This window comes from Biomphalaria glabrata, chromosome 13 (assembly GCF_947242115.1).
Source record: "Biomphalaria glabrata chromosome 13, xgBioGlab47.1, whole genome shotgun sequence".
NCBI lineage: Eukaryota > Metazoa > Mollusca > Gastropoda > Planorbidae > Biomphalaria > Biomphalaria glabrata.
Genome location: NC_074723.1, coordinates 22,312,239 through 22,332,613, shown reverse-complemented (window position 1 = coordinate 22,332,613; position 20,375 = coordinate 22,312,239). Strand labels below are relative to the sequence as shown.

At 35.9% G+C, this 20,375-nt stretch overlaps 2 protein-coding genes across 6 annotated transcripts in view; one reads left to right on the top strand and one right to left on the bottom strand.

The window, feature by feature from the left end:
* Positions 1-628: 628 nt before the first annotated feature.
* Positions 629-20,375, top strand: part of LOC106057400 (rap1 GTPase-activating protein 1-like) — a 508,422-nt gene continuing 488,675 nt past the window's right edge. For all 5 annotated transcript variants that reach the window (XM_056007679.1, XM_056007681.1, XM_056007677.1 and 2 more), the window contains exon 1: positions 629-836. The gene's annotated coding sequence lies outside the window, so the exon portion shown is untranslated. The remainder of the gene's footprint in view (positions 837-20,375) is intronic.
* LOC129922546 (uncharacterized) lies at positions 17,305-17,928 on the bottom strand. Its single transcript, XM_056009181.1, has one exon. It carries the CDS (start codon positions 17,926-17,928, stop codon positions 17,305-17,307), a length of 624 nt encoding a protein of 207 aa, XP_055865156.1.

The window sequence follows — 20,375 nt, the reverse complement described above, 5'->3', positions numbered from 1 at the left end:
ACATTATAGGGTCTCAGTGGTCTAGAACATTATAGGGTCTCAATGGTCTAGAACATTATAGGGTCTCAATGGTCTAGAACATTATAGGATCTCAATGGTCTAGAACATTATAGGATCTCAATGGTCTAGAACATTATAGGGTCTCAATGGTCTATAACATTATAGGGTCTCAATGGTCTAGAACATTATAGGGTCTCAATGGTCTAGAACATTATAGGATCTCAAAGGTCTAGAACATTATAAGGTCACTAGGCCTCTAAGTCGAAAAAGTTAAGGCGCCACTGACCTATACACTGTTGTAGAAATGTCTTATGTAATGGACGATAATACGAATAGCAGTTCAACTGTTTTTATTGAAAGTATTGCTCTCATTCAAAACTAAATGGGGCCTCTCTTTACCAGCTACAATTAAAGCATCTTTAGCAAGTTGGGTGCTAGAAACCTCTTTTTATAAATCTACCTGAACCTTTTTTTTTGCACCCCCTCGTATACGCACCGCCGTCCTCCCCCGCCACACACCACTCCCGCCACCTAGCTACCTATCTGCTGTTAAGATTACTGTGTTACCAGGAGTCATCCCCCCTTTTAGGAAATCTATTTATAGATGTACATTCATGAGTAGCTCCAAGTTGTCGGAGGAACATATTACGTCTACTCTTTATTTGTATGGATTTTATTTTAATTCCAAGTGTGGGTTCTGTGTGACTTCTTTTAGAGCTGGATTGTTAGCTCAGTTTTCAGTCTTGGATTTATCTGTTACTTCTTGCATTCTTGGACTCTATATTTCTGTGTTACTCGGATTGTTTGTCATCAGCAGCTTGTACTCACACAGAAAGGTAAATACAGCATAGTGGTTAGTGGTTATCAGAAATATTGTTGCGAAATCTGCAGTGGGCGAATCGCAGGCATTGGTTAGGAATCCCATTCGTTCATTGCAATGAACATTCGAATGTATCTTGTAATAAATTAGCCTTTTGTGTCCCATAGGGGTATCCATATCAGATATCATAGGCTCGCTTTTCTCTTCTCATACATTGTGATGTCCCAAACTAAAAGTAAAGTTCCCCTTTTAGAACTTGCAATCTATAGGGCAGTTGATGTTAAGGTCATCTGTGTCTGTGGACAATGGTTACGAGCAGGGTGTCACGTGGACAGCACAACGACCAACTGCCTTTACTTTGCCCAACTATAGAGTTGGGTGGACTCAGGGGAGCCCTAAAAATCTCGACATTCAAAATCAGTCTTCACTGAGATTCGAACCCAGGACCCCAGGTTTAACCACTCGGTCACTGTGCCCCCAAACTATATTCACTATATTCATGTATTTCTTTTACATTAACTCTTCATGAGCCCAGGATGCAAAAGAATTTCGAAAACAACAATATTTCTAGAAATTCTAAATTTTATGTCTACATTTGGGAAAAAGATGCTTGCTAATTGACCAAACAGTGAAAACTTTGATTTTACCGTTATACTATTTTAAAATATAATCCTCTTATAATTAAATTTGGCTATTTTGGTAACGGTTTCAGCGGATATTCCCGCATTCAACTCAACTGTTTCTTTGTATTCAGTAAAGAGTTGACTAAATAAATAGACGTGTCACGTACATGAATATTTTGCGCACCGTCTTATGTAGAAACAATTACTTACGTAGACTTAGGTCCTCCCGAGCCGTTCGAAGCATTGGGCGGCAAGCTGTCTCCATAAAGATCTGTCATTGGCAATGTCTGAAGCCTCCTCCCCCCTGGTGTCCACTGTTCTGAGGTCCTCCATGAAGGTGTGGCGCCAAGTAATACGAGGACGTCCCTGTTTGCGCTTTCCTCGTATTGCCCTCCATGTCATGCCAACTCTTGGTATACGTAGTTCATTTTGTGGTAGAACATGTCCCGCAAACCTCATGCGACGCTCTGTACAACCTCACTAAGTGTTCGACATAGGATTTCCTTGTTTACACAGATCGGGTCTCAAACAAGCAATCATTAGCTGGCCTGTAATTGCAGAACTTAATTAAGCAAGCTCACCGTAGAGACTCCTTGCTATGTTATCGCACAAAGTGCCAGGTACCAATGTGAAGGTATAGACTACTATCAGCCTCAAAATGAAAATAAAACGTAGATTTAAAAACAACTTTTTAGAATGTTGCTTAAAGGTATGTTTCAAATCTGAACAGACAAAAATGCTTGGCTAAATGACGGCCCCACATTGTCTTAACATAAGAGCTTCAATGTAGGCCTACTATGAAAATCATAACCAAATGTTTCTATCAATTATTATCTAACTATCTGTTTCTTTCTCTATCTATCTATGTATCTATGTATCAATGTATCAATGTATCTATCTATCTATCTATCTATCTATCTATCTATCTATCTATCTATCTATCTGTCTGTCTGTCTGTCTGTCTGTCTGTCTGTCTGTCTGTCTGTCTGTCTGTCTGTCTGTCTATCTATCTATCTATCTATCTATCTATCTATCTATCTATCTATCTATCTATCTATCTATCTATCTATCTATCTAAAACTCCCTCACACACACACACACACACATATATATTAGGTATTTTTCTAAGACAAAACTGTTTCTTTGCTCCCTTTACAAAGTTTGGCCTGTGTCACTCTACAGGACTAGGGTTATGCATGACTTTTAAAACTTGTAACAAAGTATGCCTAATATGTATTGAAAGATAATTTTTAAATTTAATTTGAAATAAACGATGGTTCGCCTCTATAAGACCAAAAATAGCTGTTTCTTTTAGAACACATACATGATGCTTTTAATAAGCGGTTTTAGTTTGTGTGCTCTCAACGGTGGAGAACTTCCCCTAACCCTAACCCTTTAGGAAAGATGACTAAGAAAAGCAAACGTATAAGTGCTATTACAAACACCTGTGTGCTAATTAATGGTCGTCTGACAGAAGACAAAACAAGACAAATGAAAATAGTTTGTAAGATGTAGGGAAGGATAACCTGTCAAGATGTTGTTAGAACCGATCGCCAGAGTTACCTCTCCTGTCTCCAGGAAACAACCAACAACCAATCTTTCGGTTGGGGTGTGGGGGATGTAGACTCTAATTACCTGGTTACAGGTTCTGCTGCTTGGTGAAAAAAAAAAAGGAGAAAAAAAAATAGCGGGGGGGGGGGGGGGCGTGTGAAAGCTACACCTACATATGACTTCCTAGTCAACAAAGTGTAAACTTAGTTACATACAGTGTACGTACAGCTTGGAGCAGATCTGAAGGTAGGCTAGAACACCAACACAGAAATGCAAACTGCTAACTTGATGAATTTCTCAAAATTACAGCTACATAATGTGAAGTTGTTGGCAGGTACCAAGTTCAAGCATAGATCTAATAATCCCAAAAGCAGGACCGGCTTAAGGCAGAATTATTTTGGAGGCACCAAACATGTTTGAAGCATTTTAAATACAGGCAATGGATTGTTCTTCTGCCGGAATGAATTGAAATAGAGATTCCATACTTATCATGTCCTTCTAGAAATATAATTTTATTATGAATAAAAAAATGAACATTACACGAAAGTTTGCTATAGCATGATTGTTTTGTTGTGGAAAATATACAAAATAGCGATGCAAAATAGGTTTATGTTATGGGTAAATACCTCGAAGAACCGTTAAGTAACTAATAGTCAATAAGAGAAACCTATAATCTGTATATGAATACTAGTGGATATGACCTTAGTTTGTGTGTCACTAATCAAGTGAATGAGACTTAGATCTATGTTAAACACGGCGAGAAGTTCCTTTAAAACTTTTTAATTTTCACACGAAAATGAAAGTAGAGTATGAAATGGGATTTACCCGTGTAGCCGACATATTCCTAGCTAATAGAAAATACTGTGAAAACGGGTTTACCCAATTTGTTAAAAATGTCTCGTACTTCAGTAGAGATAAAGTTAGGTATTTTTTTTACCAATTATTCTCAGAGTCTTCAGCTTGTATCTAAGGATCATTTTTGCCCAGTTTGATCAAGATTGGTCAAATAAATTTGATTTCTATTCGGGACATACATACATAGGCCTAAACCTTACAATTTTCTTTATATATTAGATCAAGTTATGTATACGGTAAATACCACTCATAACCGTTTTGTAACTGCTATTATCAAGTTATTTATTGACTATACTGTTTCTGTTTTTTTTTCAATAAACTCTATTAATAGTCACTACTTTGGCTTGCACGTAAAGTCTATAATGCTGAAAATTCGCATAGTTATTTTACTTTTTCAACATTTTCTTTCTTTGATAAATGTACATAAAAATCATTATTAATAACATCCATTCTCTATATTATTATTATATGTTTAAAAAAACACAAAACAAAACGAAAAAACAACAACAAAATCTATACCAGATGATAACATTTTCAATTAGTTCTTTTATTCCCAGTATCAATGTTCTTCTGACTTAAACCCTGACAACATTGCAATTAATAAATAATTATTTTTCTTATTCTCTTCGTTTCGTCTTGTATAAAGAAAATAAATAATAAGAAAATACTAAGAAAATAATAAGAAAATAATCAATGGTTTTAATGTTGTGAAATTAATCAGCCATGCGATAAATCCGGCACTAGAAAATGGCTCGCCTTTCAAAGTTAAGATATATAATTATATATCTCAAACAGTAGGCCTAATATTAGAGGTAGTAGTTGTATCATGCTGACAAACAAACAAAAAAAGCAATAGAAACAATTAACTAAATTTAAAAACAAACCAAAATATAACAATTACTTAATAGTATGACCAATTGCTAGAAACATTCACTATTTATTAGAAATACAAATAAATTAACTAGAAATATAGGAACTAACTAAAGATTGAATAGCTAACAAAAAAAAATTAAAGAAGAAGAATTAGAAAGAAAAATAGAACGACAAGCAAAGAAATATAACAACAAACTAGAAATATAACAATTAAGTAGAAATATGACAACTTACTAAGAGTATAACAATAAATTAGAAGTATAACAACTAACTAGAAATATAACAACTAAATAGAAATATAAATAATGTAACTAGATACAGAGCAAAATAGAATCATGTTTACGCTCCAAGGACTTCTATCCATTGAATAGGACACAGGGGCAGTGACAGGTGGGAAGTTAAAGAGAGGTTCATTGCTTCTGAGGGAGCCACATTGTTCGTGAGGCGATGGGGGGGGGGTGGTGTGCAGGAATGATAAAGAAAACCAAAACTCCCAACTGGGAATGGTAAAATAAAAATGTTTGATCGAGAGAAGAGGGCGGGGCAAGGGAAGGTAACCTCTCCTTGGAAGAGATGCAGACATGAAACATGCAAGTGAACTCAGGCGGTGTTTCCTTCACAATATTTAAGTAAAATAAAAACCCAGACAAACTTGGAAACATTACATAACAGGTATGTGTTAGCGGGCGTCGTGAATGTGTGCGTGGGTTAAAGACAGCACTAGATAACAACTGGACAAAACGTTGCCTTGTGCTCACTTAATTCAGGTCTGAAAATAAAATCTCTACCTCCACCCCTCCCCCTTTTTTTTCTCTCGTTCTTATTGCTTCTGGATAAAACTTTTTTTTTTTTTTAAACTTTCTTCTTCCCTTGACGTCTGCTCCGATTCGCTCGCGCTACTGGCCTGGAAAATGTATTTGTTTACTTTCTTTTCTCTTTCTACGTGACTCCCCACTGACGCAGCTAACGTGACTCCCCACTGACGCAGCTAATCCCCCGCTGATGAATCAAAGCGTTTTTTCCCAGTGATAAATTCTTGAACATCTCTCAGACTCTTTCCACAACTTCCAGAATGATTTTGAAACAACTCCCAATGACTATTGAAGGGACAGAAAAACAAATAAGACTTTATATTTGAACTGCACGATAAGCTTGAAGACATGGAAGAGAGCAAGAGGCTTGTAAAAGTTCAATACATGTCTGCACAGACTCCACAGAGTCATACTTTTATATTCTTGCAGCTTCGGAGGAGGACACCAGACACAATCTCTGGAGACCCAAGAGAAAAACTCCAGCATCACATAACAAAAAATAAAACATAATAACCGTCTCTAGTCAGACGGTGACTTCAGTTGTGTACAGATATTTAGATCACTATAAACACTTCATAGTACAGCACACTATTACCATCTTTTTACAAAGCTTATATCAACTCACTCTGTCTGTCTGTCTGGTAAAAAAGTTTTTGTTCACGATATTTCTAGAAATTATTCGTTGACATAGACAAGACATGAATCAATAAAAAAAATAAATTAACCAATTAGTCATATAATTACCGGTAATTATTATTTTTTGTTTGATACTACAAGAGAAATTAATCCTTTAGTATTTACAGATAAAGCTAAATATATATGGCATCGTCCTCTTAGAGAATTGAAAACGTTATGTCAGTCAAGTACAATTTCTTTCCCTTGTTCGATCCCAAATAAAACAAACAATTAATTACCAATAGTAAATAAACTAATTGGTTATTTTTGTTTTGTCAGGTACAAGAAATAATTTTCACTTGGATGATTGGTTTTAAAACCTTTTACCAGACAGACAGATAGACAGATAGACAGACAGATAGACAGACAGACACACCGACAGACAGAATGAGTTAATATAGGCTTTGTAATAACTATTAACACAACGTATGTGTAACAAAATAGCTAAAACCGCTAATTAAATATATTGTTCGTTGTGTTAAAAATATCAAATTCTGCCTTTTGACCTGCATTCATTACAAGTAGCGGGCCCAGAGGCGCCGCCAACGAGTTTGTGATCTAGCCACATAGAATGTTACGTTTAGGATTCCACCTTTTTGCAATAAAGGAGAAAAAATGTTTCTAATAATGACAAGAGATTCCTGTCCATATTAAGTTCCAATTTTTAGACGGAAATTCCTGTCATTACATTCATTTGAAAGAGTCTTTGATTTTTCACGTATAAAATTTGGAAAAAAAAAAGTATATGTGTGTGTGTGTTGGTTCTGATCAGAAACAAAGGGCTCTATCGATCGTTTACCGAGTCTTTGTGTCTGGAGTTATCTTCTGCTGGTGTTCGGTTGCGTCTGAAAACCACTTCCGGTTTCGAATGTTGCTCAGAGAGAGTTTTATTTTATTTATTTTTTGTTTTTCTTTTCTTTTAAGCTCTTTTTTTTTAAAAAAAAAAAACACATGGTCCCTTTTCATATTTGATTTAAAATGTAAATCTGAAAAAAAAAATTCCCTGTAAATCTATTCTGCAAATATCTATAACGCACTCATTTTTCTGTGAAATTTCCATGGCTTGTTTTTTGTTTTTAAATCTTTTTTTTTAAATTGTGCTCTCTCTATCTCTTTGTCAATCTCTCACATACTCTCTTTCTCTCACTCTCTTCCTCTCTTTGAGTTCATCATTTCTCTCCCAATCTTTGGGAATTTGTAATTGTCTAAATCTTTAGTTGCTATACGATGGTCTTCAAACAACTTCTACAGCCAAAGACACACAAAAAAAAAAAAAAAGAAACGAGAATAGAACTAAAAGAACAAAGCTAATTAGACTAATTAGACTTTCCAAAACTTTTTTTTTATTTAACGGAACGCTTTCCATTTTTGAAGAATTTAGCGGAACCCATCGATTTTCTTTTACAAAGCTTATATCAACTCATTCTGTCTATCTACCTGTCTGTTTGTCTGCCTGTCTGATAAAAAGTTTGAACATGTTGTTTCTCCCAATCCCTATTTTCAGATCAAGTTAAAACATCGCACAATTATTCATTGAACCTAGCAAGTCATGAAAAAAATAAAAAAATAGTTAATTGTTGGTGATTAATTATTTTGTTTGATATGGAAATAAGGATTGTAAATGCTGCTTAATAAGAGATGTGGATGTATATATATGGATTTAATCACCGTTTTATTTATGGGTACGTTTTTCTCCAACTTTCCATTCTCAAATTAAGTTGAAATTGTGCAAAATTATTCATAGTTGATGTCAGTAGACGAATCAATCCAAAAATTAACCAATTAGTTTATCATTTAGTGATAATTTATTTTGTTTTATAAAGCAGAAAGGGAGCTAAACCCTGTACTTTTCAGTAAGTGGCAGTAATTAGTGGTTCTTTCCCTTAGATACGCTTTTTTTTTTTAAGTGTTCTTTTTTCTATTGCTTGTCTTATAAGTCAGATTATTTCCCCTCTGTACTGTGTTCTTGAAGAGCGAAACTTCTTCATATCACTCACGATATTGATAAGCAAAATTCTAATAGATTTGGTGGGGTAACAAGCCCCCCCCCCCCTGTTTCTAGATCTATACTTCGCCGTTGTAGCAACATAATAAAACAATATTTCTGCTTCTCACAAATAGGTTGTAGCAGACAAGAAGTACAATAACATTAGCTTGTTTTGAAATATTAAAGTTCTCCTTAGACAAACTTGACATGACACTAGGTAACTACTGTACTTTGTATCTTTGTTACAAAGCTTATATCAACTCACTCTGTCTGATAAAAAAGCTTTCACACGTAATTTCTCCCACAGCCAATCTAGGATCAAGCTGAAATTATGCACAAATATTTCTTTTACCTGAGAACACAAGAACCAATAAAACAAAATAACCAATTATTAGTTAATCAACCATTGGTAATAAATTATTATGTTTGGTATCTCAAACAGGAGAAAGAAAATTGTAATTGACTAAAGTGCTGGTATAAGCTGAATTAGTCCCCTTTATAGGTCTTTTTCTGAGTCTAAGTGAACAAAAAACCTGAATAATAGGACGAGACTAAAGAAACAACAGATAACTGTCAATCTTCAATTGTTTAAAGCTCCCCACTAGCAGAGTGGTTACCGTGTTGGCCTGAGAGCTTCCAGAAGCCTTGAGCCATGAGATCGAATTCAGTTCGTTCCTCCTTTTTTAAATCGTATCAAGACTTTGTTTTTATTGTTAGTCTACATCTATTACACATTTAATTATATGACTGATCCAAACTAATTGATACAAGTACGCTTGATGTAAGCATTTTTTTCTTTTGTTTTGAATTTTATTTTTAAAACTATTTTCTTGTTTCCAATTAGAGTCTGAATCAGACGAGTTCAAAGTTCAAATACCGATGTTTTGTTTTTCGTTACATAAAAGAAGTAAAGCGTTCCATTTTTCTTTTCTCTTGACTGGGAGATAAGAGCTAGACCTCTAAGCTCCAGTCATATATGGAACACCCATGCAGTGTTGGGAAACACTTAATTAGATTTTTTAAGAAGATTTTAACTTTAGGTCTGAACTTCGGACAACGAAATCCAAGGTTGAATTATTTGTATCGTTAAACTTCTTCCAAGCTTAATATCATAACAGAAAATATAATAGAGAAAGAAAGAAACTATGAGATTGGTGTAGGCCAGTGATGCTCAACCTTATTTGGTCTGCGGGCCATTTTAATTTTTGACATTCGTGTCGCGGGCCATATCTCCAAAAAAAGAAAAAAATATAATAAGCTTCTTTAAATAGTTTTATTTGTGGAACTACTTACATAAATTAATGTGATGCATGAAGTTTATCCAAAACAATCTTCTGAATTTCTGGCTGCATAGATGAAACACAAAGTCGGAGCACTGAATCTAGATGTTCATCCGTGAGGCGATTATGTAACTTGGTTTTCACCCGTTTCATCATTGAGAAAGTTTGTTCATACAAATAAGTGCTTGAAAACATTGTGATCATCCTTAGCGCTCATTTTCGAAGATTTGGAAACGCTTCTGCAGGTAACATGGAGTAGAAGTCAATGGTCTGCATCACTTGAAATTTGTCAAGCAGGGATGTCTGGCTTTGTAAGTCAATCAGTTCCAGTTGTAGATCTGTCGGGGCACTTGACACATCGGCAGCAATCGGATTTTCAAAAAGACGGATTTCATTTTTTAAATTATGAAAATCTACAAATCTTTCACTGAAATTATTCATCAAGAGCCTCAGAAGTTGGATCATTCTTTCTCTAGGGAAAGACATATTTAGCTGCTTATCATTTTGTAGAGTGGTACAGGTTGGAGAGTGGACAAGATGCACCCTTTCCGCCTGTTGAATGAAGAGTTGCAATTTTGTTTGGAAAGCGCTTATGTCAGCAAACTCGTGAAATCAATTTGTAGTTTGGTGTTGAGTTCATTTAGGTGTGATGTGATGTCGCATAAAATAGCCAAATCCCACAACCATGAAGGGTCGTTCAGTAGTGGCACTTGTTTTGATTTATCGGTCATAAATATTTTCATTTCGTGTCTCAAGTCAAAAAAACATTTAAAAACCTTTCCTCGACTTAATCCAGCCCCCCCCCCCCCTCACTTCACTGTGAAATAGAACGTCTTCATGTTCGGACTCTATTTCTATCAGAAAATCTTTGAAATTTTTGTGATTCAACGTTCTTGTGATTTGATGAAAGTTACAGTGTTAAACACAATCATCATCACATGGTCCAGATTCAAAACCTTTCCACAGAGATTTTGTTGGTGAAAGATTCAGTAAAGTCGCAGGGGTTCAGTTCCATTTGACTCAACCACTTTTTAAATAACTCTTACTTTCAGTCCGCTGTGACATCCAATTATAAGAACAGGTCTTCTCCAGATGTAGTCCCATTCATGTTCCTCATAGCTGCTAACTCCTCTGTTATATAAAAAATTGCAGTTTATTGCAAATAAATACCAAGAAATGCGCGGTATCAGTTATGTCAGTGGACTCGTCAGCGGCAATAGGAAACATTTCGAATTCTGCTGCTCTGTCTTTTAATTGTGAATGGAGATTTTTATCCATATTTTAAACTCGCCTTGTAATTGTCATGCGAGAAATGTTGACAGCTTCTACTGCATTAATAATAATAATTTTATTTATAAAGCGCTGTTAACAAACAAAACATTCTTCTTTTTAGGACACATTTCTTCCAACCCTGCTAACAAGCAATTTTTTAAACATTTGCCATCGGAAGAAGGCTTCATTGGTCTACTTAAGATGTGAGAAACTCTGTAGCTGGCTGTTATCGCCGACTCATTTTCTTGCCTCTTTTTGTTATATATTCTCTTAAATCCCCTCCCCCCTTTTTCCAATCTCTAGTCGTAACTTAGAAATCTAGTCTTTGCGGCTCAAACCAAGAATGCCACCATATGTGTTTATGTGTTTGGTTTCATAATGCCTTTTAATCTTTTGTTTTTTAAAAACAGCCACACTTTCTTTACAAATCAAACATGTTGGCATACTATCATATTCCACAAAAAAGTAAAGATCTGTCCACTTTTCTTGAAAGTTTCTACATTCAGAGTCCACTTTTCGTTTCTTAGGCTGTCCCATTTCATTAAATCATAAACATTAAACAATGCAGTACCAATCACTTTGATATCACAAGAAAACAACCCAAAATGGTGCATCAATCATGTTCTCTGTTTCACACACCAGATTTCAATGACACGGCTAGCACAAGACAGAAGCGGAATTTTCCAAAAATTAAAAATAGGTGTCAAGTCTTATCGTCATTGAAAAAACAAACAAACACTTGTGTTCTTAGAATAAAAAAATATAAATATAAATAAACTATAAATATTAGAATACCAAACATAAAGATGGAATTCTTCAAGGAAAGAGTGAGAATATTTTTTCAACATGCTAATTTTTAACTTTTTTTTTACATTTTGTTCCAATGTTTTGGCGGGCTGGATAGAAACGCGTCGCGGAACGAATTTGGCCCGCGGGCCGTAGTTTGGACATCGCTGTTTTAGATCAAAGTTCTTATGCAACGGCTACTTTTTTTTTTCTTTTCCGAAAGTGAAACATATTATTTTTAAAATTATCTGTGCAAGCTGATTTTTCAAAAAAATACACACACCACTTTTCAATGAAAAACTTCAGGGGAGGTCATTTTTTTTTTAAAATGTCACAGACTTCTTCATTAATAAATTAAGCCTCATTCATAGATTCGCGCATTATAAAATAGATTTTCCATTTATTTACTAACTCATGGAATAGAATGCTGTTTCAAATGTTGTTTTAAAAAAGAATTTTGATACGAACTTCTTTTTAGTTATTAGTTTCAAAAATAACGAACTACTTTTATAGCGGCAAATGTCCGTGAATGTAAATTATGCCATCTTGAAAATGCTGATAACGAGAATCATATGTATCTGGAATGTCCATTATTCCTTAAAGTTAAAAGTAATGTAAGCGACTTATTAGAAGCTAACTTTGGCAACTGTGTGAATGTTAACTTGTCTATTGTTTTAAAAAGCTGCCAAAACTAAAAAATAAAATGGTACATAACTTCAACTTGATTATTGTTTCCGAATAAAGGAATCTTGTTTGCGCTAGCTGGCTGTAAGCTCTATATAATCATAAAGTGTTTGATCCTAATCACTTAGAATTGACATTTAGGAAAATTATTGATTTTAGGATAGAGAATTATCTAGTTTGATTTTCATATGCTTGTACAATACTAAGACAGTATTCCAGAAATGGGGTGTTGGGGGTCAGGGATATTTGATATTGTGTTGATTGTTCTGGGGTAGAGGATCCTTGTATCATTTTTCTGTCTCTGGTGGTTTCAAGAGTTAAGTAGTATGTCTTTGCTATTTAATAATATTTCTATTACTATTGTTATATTTTTGTAAAGTAATTAAGTATAGGTTAATCATTTTTCAATTGTTTATGATTTAATACTTGTGAATTATGAGAACTTACAAATAAAAATAATAAAAAAAAAGCCCACAAAAGAGGCAAGAGAACCCATAAAAGAGGCATATTAAGCCAAAAAAAAAAAAGGCAAAGAAAAGAGGCCTAAGGCCCAAGGATTCTTATGATGATAAAGCTAAAATTGAATAGCGCAAATTCTGAGGTTTCCTAAAAAATAATAATAATAATATAGATATTATTTTAATTTCAATACTGTACAAATATCACAATCGACTTAGTCATGGTCATACTCTCGTTGTTGAAAGGGAATCCCCAATAATATATTATTCTTTAACCAGCTAAGTGAGTTACATTCTTCTCAGAAAATTCAATGTGTCTTGTACTTGTTGTTGTTGTATAGACTCTCTCTCACTCTCTCTCTCTCTCTATATATATATATAGATGTTATGTTTTCTCAGAGGTTCTCTGTTCTCTATTTAAGGTGACTTAAAAGTTAATGAGACCAGGGGGGAGGGCTATATAGCACGCACCTACATATAAACCCCACCTTACATTACAGACACATACTGAGTACAAAATTCAATACCAGTTTCACGCAACCGCATTCGGAGCATCAGAACACATCCACGACCCTAGGGATCCACCGACAATTAGTCACAAGGCATTAGTTCACTTAATACTTAATAACAGTAAGACTAAAAACTTCAAAATTCTTTCACGCGACCCCAAGACACCAGCAAACTCATATTCAAGATACTATTTCATAACAAAACACTAGGGCTACACTTTAAACTGTACAATACTTCCACTGGACCCCAAGACACCAACAAACTCATATTCAAGATACTATTTCATAACAAAACACTAGGGCTAACACTTTAAACTGTACAATACTTCCACACGACCCCAAGACACCAACAAACTCATATTCAAGATACTATTTCATAACAAAACACTAGGGCTACACTTTAAACTGTACAATACTTCCACTGGACCCCAAGACACCAGCAAACTCATATTCAAGATACTATTTCATAACAAAACACTAGGGCTACACTTTAAACTGTACAATACTTCCACTGGACCCCAAGACACCAGCAAACTCATATTCAAGATACTATTTCATAACAAAACACTAGGGCTACACTTTAAACTGTACAATACTTCCACTGGACCCCAAGACACCAGAAAACTCATATTCAAGATACTATTTCATAACAAAACACTAGGGCTAACACTTTAAACTGTACAATACTTCAAAGCGACCCCAAGACACCAGCAAACTCATATTCAAGATACTATTTCATAACAAAACACTAGGGCTAGACACTTTAAACTGTACAATACTTCCACTGGACCCCAAGACACCAGCAAACTCATAGTCAAGATACTATTTCATAACAAAACACTAGGGCTAGACACTTTAAACTGTACAATACTTCCACTGGACCCCAAGACACCAGCAAACTCATATTCAAGATACTATTTCATAACAAAACACTAGGGCTAGACACTTTAAACTGCACAATACTTCCACTGGACCCCAAGACACCAACAAACACCTAGGCCTATTCAAGATACTATTTCATAACAAAACACTAGGGCTAGACACTTTTAACTGTACAATACTTCCACTAGACCCCAAGACACCAACAAACACCTACACCTAGGCCTATTCAAGATACTATTTCATAACAAAACACTAGGGCTAACACTTTACACTGTACAATACTTCCACACGACACCAATAAACTCATATTTAAGGGACTTATTCACAACAAAACGCTAGGGATAGATTAATAAAACTGTACAATAATTTCACGCGAAACCAAGACACCTCCATAATCTTTATTATAGCTAAAGACGTGACTTGAAAAAGTTACAAATTACAGCACGCGGGCAATATCTTGACGCGACTTAGTGGTATTCGGCCCTTTTCAAGGTCGGCACCAAGAGTAGAAACTCATAAAAAAACTAGACAGGCGGCCCCAATCGAATTCACCAATAAACCAGGAATATTGTCTTGTTTTTTTTAGCGGCCCCCGAAAGGGGAAAAGATGCTATTAGTTTTGTGTGGTCTATCTGTCCGTCCGTTCGTCCCGTTTAGATCTCAGAAACTAGAAGAGAAAATGAAAATCGGACATCATGATATTTGAGATTACTGTAGAATGTAAGTATTAGAAGAACTCTCTTTGAATTGTCCTCATAGCACTCTATTTCATTGACTGTACATTAAAATATATTCTCATGAGTTGACGAGTTTATTGAAGAGTTTAAGAATTTATTGAAGAGTTTAGGAAATTATCGGGAGTTTAAACATTTTATTTTAGAGTTAATATCATAGTTTAAGAGTTTATTTGAGAGTTTACTATTTTATCGGAGTTTAAGATTTTAGTTTGGAGTTTAAAAGTTTATTGGACAGTTTAATAATAAATAACTCTATCCTTGAATGTAAATTAGAGGCTTGAACTCTACCAACTTGTCGGTTTTCGAGTCTAATTCAGTCAACTCGCACTCTGCTTTAATGGCACTCCTGAAGAAAAGAGCATTTACAAGAATTCGTCTCAGCTTATGGAATAAGAAATGTGCTTTTAACTTGGTGATTTTTTTCGGGGTATTTTTTTTATAAGGTTGTGTTTTTATATTGGTAAATTATGTTTTCAAGCTTTATGTTTTATTGCTACATTACTTTTTACAAAGCTTATATCAACTCACTCTGTCTGTCTGGTAAAAAGTGTGTATATGTTATTTTCCCCACACCTACTCTCGGATCAAGTTGAAACTTTGCACAATTATTCACTGGCGTAGATAGGACACGAATCAATAAAAAAAGTAACCAATTGGACAATTAATTATTGGTAATTTTTTTTTTTGTTTGTTTGGTACCAACAAGGGAAACTAATCCTTCAGTATTCACATATATGGCTAAATTGGTTGGGTTGAATCTCCTTTAATTATTATTAACGCTATTTCTCTCTAGCACATTCTTCGATCATGTTGATACGTATAACAGTTGTTTAGTATACCTAACAAAGCATGAATAAAAAAAAGCATAACAATAACACTCAATTAGTTAATTAATTATTGGTTATTAATTATTTTGCTTGACATCAAAAAAGGGAAATAACTTGTATATTATTGATAGAAATAGTTTTAAGGGTGGAGTTCTGCCCCTTTAGATAAGCTTTTTTTTTTTTTAATATTTTTTTAAAATTTTGCTTGTTAGTCTTCTGCTGATAGAACTAAGATTCAAGAACAAATGGTCGCTTTATTTCAATGACGTATATTGCTGTTTCAAGACATGCTTGCTCTAATGACACTTAACATCCACTGTAAACGGAAAAGGACACTTGACAATTCCAACTGTAACGTGCAGGAGTTCAATGATGACACGTGTTTTCCATTCTCCAGTCTTCCCTTCTGACCTGTGATGAGGAGTTGAGTACATTCGTGCTCATTTCCTCGCACAGGGTTGCCTTCTTACCTGTCAGGTATGCAGTGAGGCTGCAGATGTATATTTCACCTGTTGTTTCAGACCCGTGAGAATATTGTTACCACCGGCAAGTTCAATCAACGACCCCTCCCCTCCCTCTTTCAGTCCCTTGCTTCTCATTTTACCCAACAATTCATCACTCATTTCTGGAACAATCCCACATGCAGTGACTTATCATCTCTTTCCTCATGTCTCTCTTTCTATTCTCTCTCTTCTCTCATTTCTCCTTCTCTTCTCTCCCTCTTCTCTCTCTTCTCCCTCTTTTCTCTTCTCTTCTCCCTCTCATCTCTCTCTTCTCCCTCTCTTCTCTCCCTCCCTCTCTTCTCTCTCTTCTCCATTTCTTCTCTCTCTCTCTCCTCTCTCTCTCACTCTCTTCTCTCTCTCTTCTCTCTTTCTCTTTTCTCTCCTTTCTTCTGTCTTCTCTCTTCTCTCTCGCTTCTCTCCTCTCTCTCTCTTTCTCTCTCTTCTCTCTCTCCCTCTCTTCTTTTCTCTTTTTCTCTCTATCTCTCTCCTTTTTTCTCTCTCTTCTCTCTTCTCTCTCTCACTCTTCTCTCTCTCTCTCTCTCTCTCTGCTATTTTCCTTTATTTCCCCCTAATTCTCAGTACGTTTTATATACACACTAGGAAGGGAAACGTTGCAACTTAGGTAGAGATTCAAGATAAAAAGAACAACAAATACCAGCACACAGCAGTTCACAGCAGTCTTATTTCATGTCTCACTCGATCAAACGATACACAAACAGAAGCAAGAAGTGAGCTACATTTCTTTCCCCTTTTGGCACATCTTAAAGATTACAAATACCATTTTTTTCGTGTGTGCAGCATTTCAAACGTTAAGAAATGAGTTCTACACCAGTCTGTGTTGTACATCAGCCAGTTTAGTACAGATGACTGTATTGTACACATGACTGTTGTACAGATAGATGATTGTGTTTAACAAATGAGTGTATTGTTCAGATGTCTGAGTTGTATACAGTGGCTTAGCTAGGGTGAGGGAGCGGGGGGCTGTCCAAATTTGAAAATAACCCGGGCCACACTTGAGGGAGCCTCCAAATGAGTGTCCGGCATTTGTTTTTACATTAGATATTACGGCATTATCTAATGTCATGATTTCGAATGTCAATGTGCAGGGGCCCCTAAATAGTTCAAGCCCCTCCGGGCGTCTAATTCCCTAGCTGCGCCACTGGTTCTATGTCAGTTTATGTCGTACATGAGTCTGTGCTGTACATTAGTCAGTGTAGTACTCATGCCTGTGTAGTAGGCTACAGCTGACAGTGTAGTACTCATGCCTGTGTAGTAGGCTACAGCTGACAGTGTAGTACTCATGCCTGTGTAGTAGGCTACAGCTGACAGTGTAGTACTCATGCCTGTGTAGTAGGCCACAGCTGACAGTGTAGTACTCATGCCTGTGTAGTAGGCTACAGCTGACAGTGTAGTACTCATGCCTGTGTAGTAGGCCACAGCTGACAGTGTAGTACTCAGCCTGTGTAGTAGGCCACAGCTGACAGTGTAGTACTCATGCCTGTGTAGTAGGCCACAGCTGACAGTGTAGTACTCATGCCAGTGTAGTAGGCTACAGCTGACAGTGTAGTACTCATGCCTGTGTAGTAGGCTACAGCTGACAGTGTAGTACTCATGCCTGTGTAGTAGGCCACAGCTGACAGTGTAGTACTCATGCCTGTGTACTAGGCTACAGCTGACAGTGTAGTACTCATGCCTGTGTAGTAGGCTACAGCTGACAGTGTAGTACTCATGCCTGTGTAGTAGGCCACAGCTGACAGTGTAACACACTGTGTGTGAACTTGTTTTAGTCGTCATAAGTGTAGTACAAATAGTCCAGAAGAAAATTTAAACAAAAAGAAAAACTAGTCTATGTCTATGTCTATATCTATGTCTATATCTATGTCTTTGTTTATGTCTATGTCTTTGTCTGTTTCTATTGACTATTGTCTATGTCTTTGTCTATGTCTTTGTCTATGTCTTTGTCTTTGTCTATGTCTTTGTCTATGTCTATGTCTTTGTCTATGTCTTTGTCTATGTCTTTGTCTATGTCTTTGTCCATGTCTTTGTCTTTGTCTTTGTCTATGTCTTTGTCTATGTCTTTGTCTATGTCTTTGTCTATGTCTATGTCTATATCTATATCTATGTCTATGTCTTTGTCTATGTCTATGTCTATTGTCTGTGTCTATGTCTATATCTATGTCTATGTCTTTGTCTATGTCTATGTCTATGTCTTTTTCTATTTCTATGTCTATATCTATGTCTATGTCTATTGTCTAATGACCACTACAAGGTCTGAGTCTTGAACACGTAGTGTACTCGATCATATTCAGTGAAAGCTGATCCGTGGAACTTCATCCTCAGCAAACTTCATGTGAGTCAGGCCTTGAGAGGTTTCTATCGAAGTCCTTGGACAAAACCACTGAGGGTTGCCATTGTATTTCTCTTTAGGTCAAGAGCAGCTCAGAGCTATCGAAACAGAATTCAGCAAGTCTGATACATTAAGCGGGACTTATGAAATGTTTATAAATGTCATAGAAAATTGATACATATGACCAGAGCGATACATATCTCTATCTACTTAACATAATATTTATCCTGAAAATTTCTCCATGTATAACTCATTTCTTATCTTATCTTATATACTATAGACGTTACTTCAAAAAAGAACTACGCTTGCCCGTAGGTCAATCTAGTCATACATGACTTAAACTCAGCCAAGTCATTGGTTTTTCCACAGGAACACACACACACACACACACACACACACATTGTGAGAACCAGCGAACTTCAAGAAATAAAAGGGACAATACAAATAATGACTGAAATAGTCTCTACACAATCTCTACACAATCTCTACACAATCTCTATACCTTCTGAAAGCGAAAATAATCAGTGAAGCTATAAATACGCGGAGAGAGAGAGAGACAGAGAGACAGAGAGAGAGACAGAGAGACAGAGAGAGAGACAGAGAGAGACAGAGAGAGACACATAGAGAGAGACACAGAGACACAGAGAGAGACAGAGAGAGACACCGAGAGAGAGACACAGAGAGAGACACAGAGAGAGACACAGAGAGAGAGCCAGAGAAAGACACACAGAGACAGAGAGACAGAGAGAGACAGAGAGACAGAGAGATCAAGAGAGAGAGACAGAGTGAGAGAGCCAGAGAGAGACACAGAGAGAGAGAGACCGAGAGAGAGACAGAGAGAGAGAGAGAGAGAGAGAGACAGAGAGAGAGAGAGACCGAGAGAGAGACAGAGAGAGACACAGAGAGAGAGAGACAGAGAGAGAGACACACACACAGTGACAGAGAGAGAGACAGAGAGACAAAGAGAGACAGAGAAAGAGAGACAGAAAGAGACCGAGAGAGACAGAGAAAGAGAGACAGAGAGAGAGAGACAAAGAGAGAGACAGAGAGAGAGAGCGAGACAGTGAATCAGTATTAAAATAGTGCGTAGATTGTAGATAAAGGCTAAAGTACTTTTAATGTAACTTATTTCTAATAATGAGCATTAACACCAAGACAAATACATCGATTTGTATTTGTCCAGTTATTTCCCCTTCGTTTTCACCCTACCCATGTACTCTAGCGTTAATCAACTAGTAAATTTGATCTATATATGAAATGTAGAAGAATAGTTATCTAATTGCAGTAGATGTATTAGTATAATTAATTTTTAAAATTACTATTTTTACACTGTCAACTATTTTGATAGTATAAGTACGAATAATTTTTATTTGACATTATATCTTTTGTCACCTTTTAGGGTTTAGTTTTTCATGACCAATTTGAGAAAAGATCGCGGAGTGATACAATCGATTTCCTTACGGTACTTTAAGTTTTCAATTCATCTCATTTTCATCCGCCATGTAGTTTGCTGTACTTTTGGGTTACTTCAAGTGATCTGCGGACCAAGTTTTCCGTTGCACCATGAGACTAAGATTCTCACCCAATAAGGTTTATGCTGTCTTCCCAACCTTTCGTTTGCCTTCTTTCTTCTTGTCTGGTTCTGTAAGTGGTAAGAGTGTCTTTGCGAATCCCGCGTAGTAAGTAAGATCCTGGCGCTATCATAATGTAAATTTCTTTAGACCCAATCGTGTTGCATATTCTCTTCATGGTTTGGACTTTTCTTTCTGACTCATTCAAGTTTGCTGAAGACTTTTTAATGGTCTTGACTTTTTCTAGAATATCAAGGATATAAACTATGTGAGTGATTTGTTCCTTCCTTTTATCTTTCAGTTTTATTTTACATTAAGACCAA

Coding starts and splice junctions, on each gene's coding strand:
- LOC129922546 (XM_056009181.1), bottom strand. CDS start 17,928: ATGACGACTAAAACAAGTTCACACACAGTGTGTTACACTGTCAGCTGT.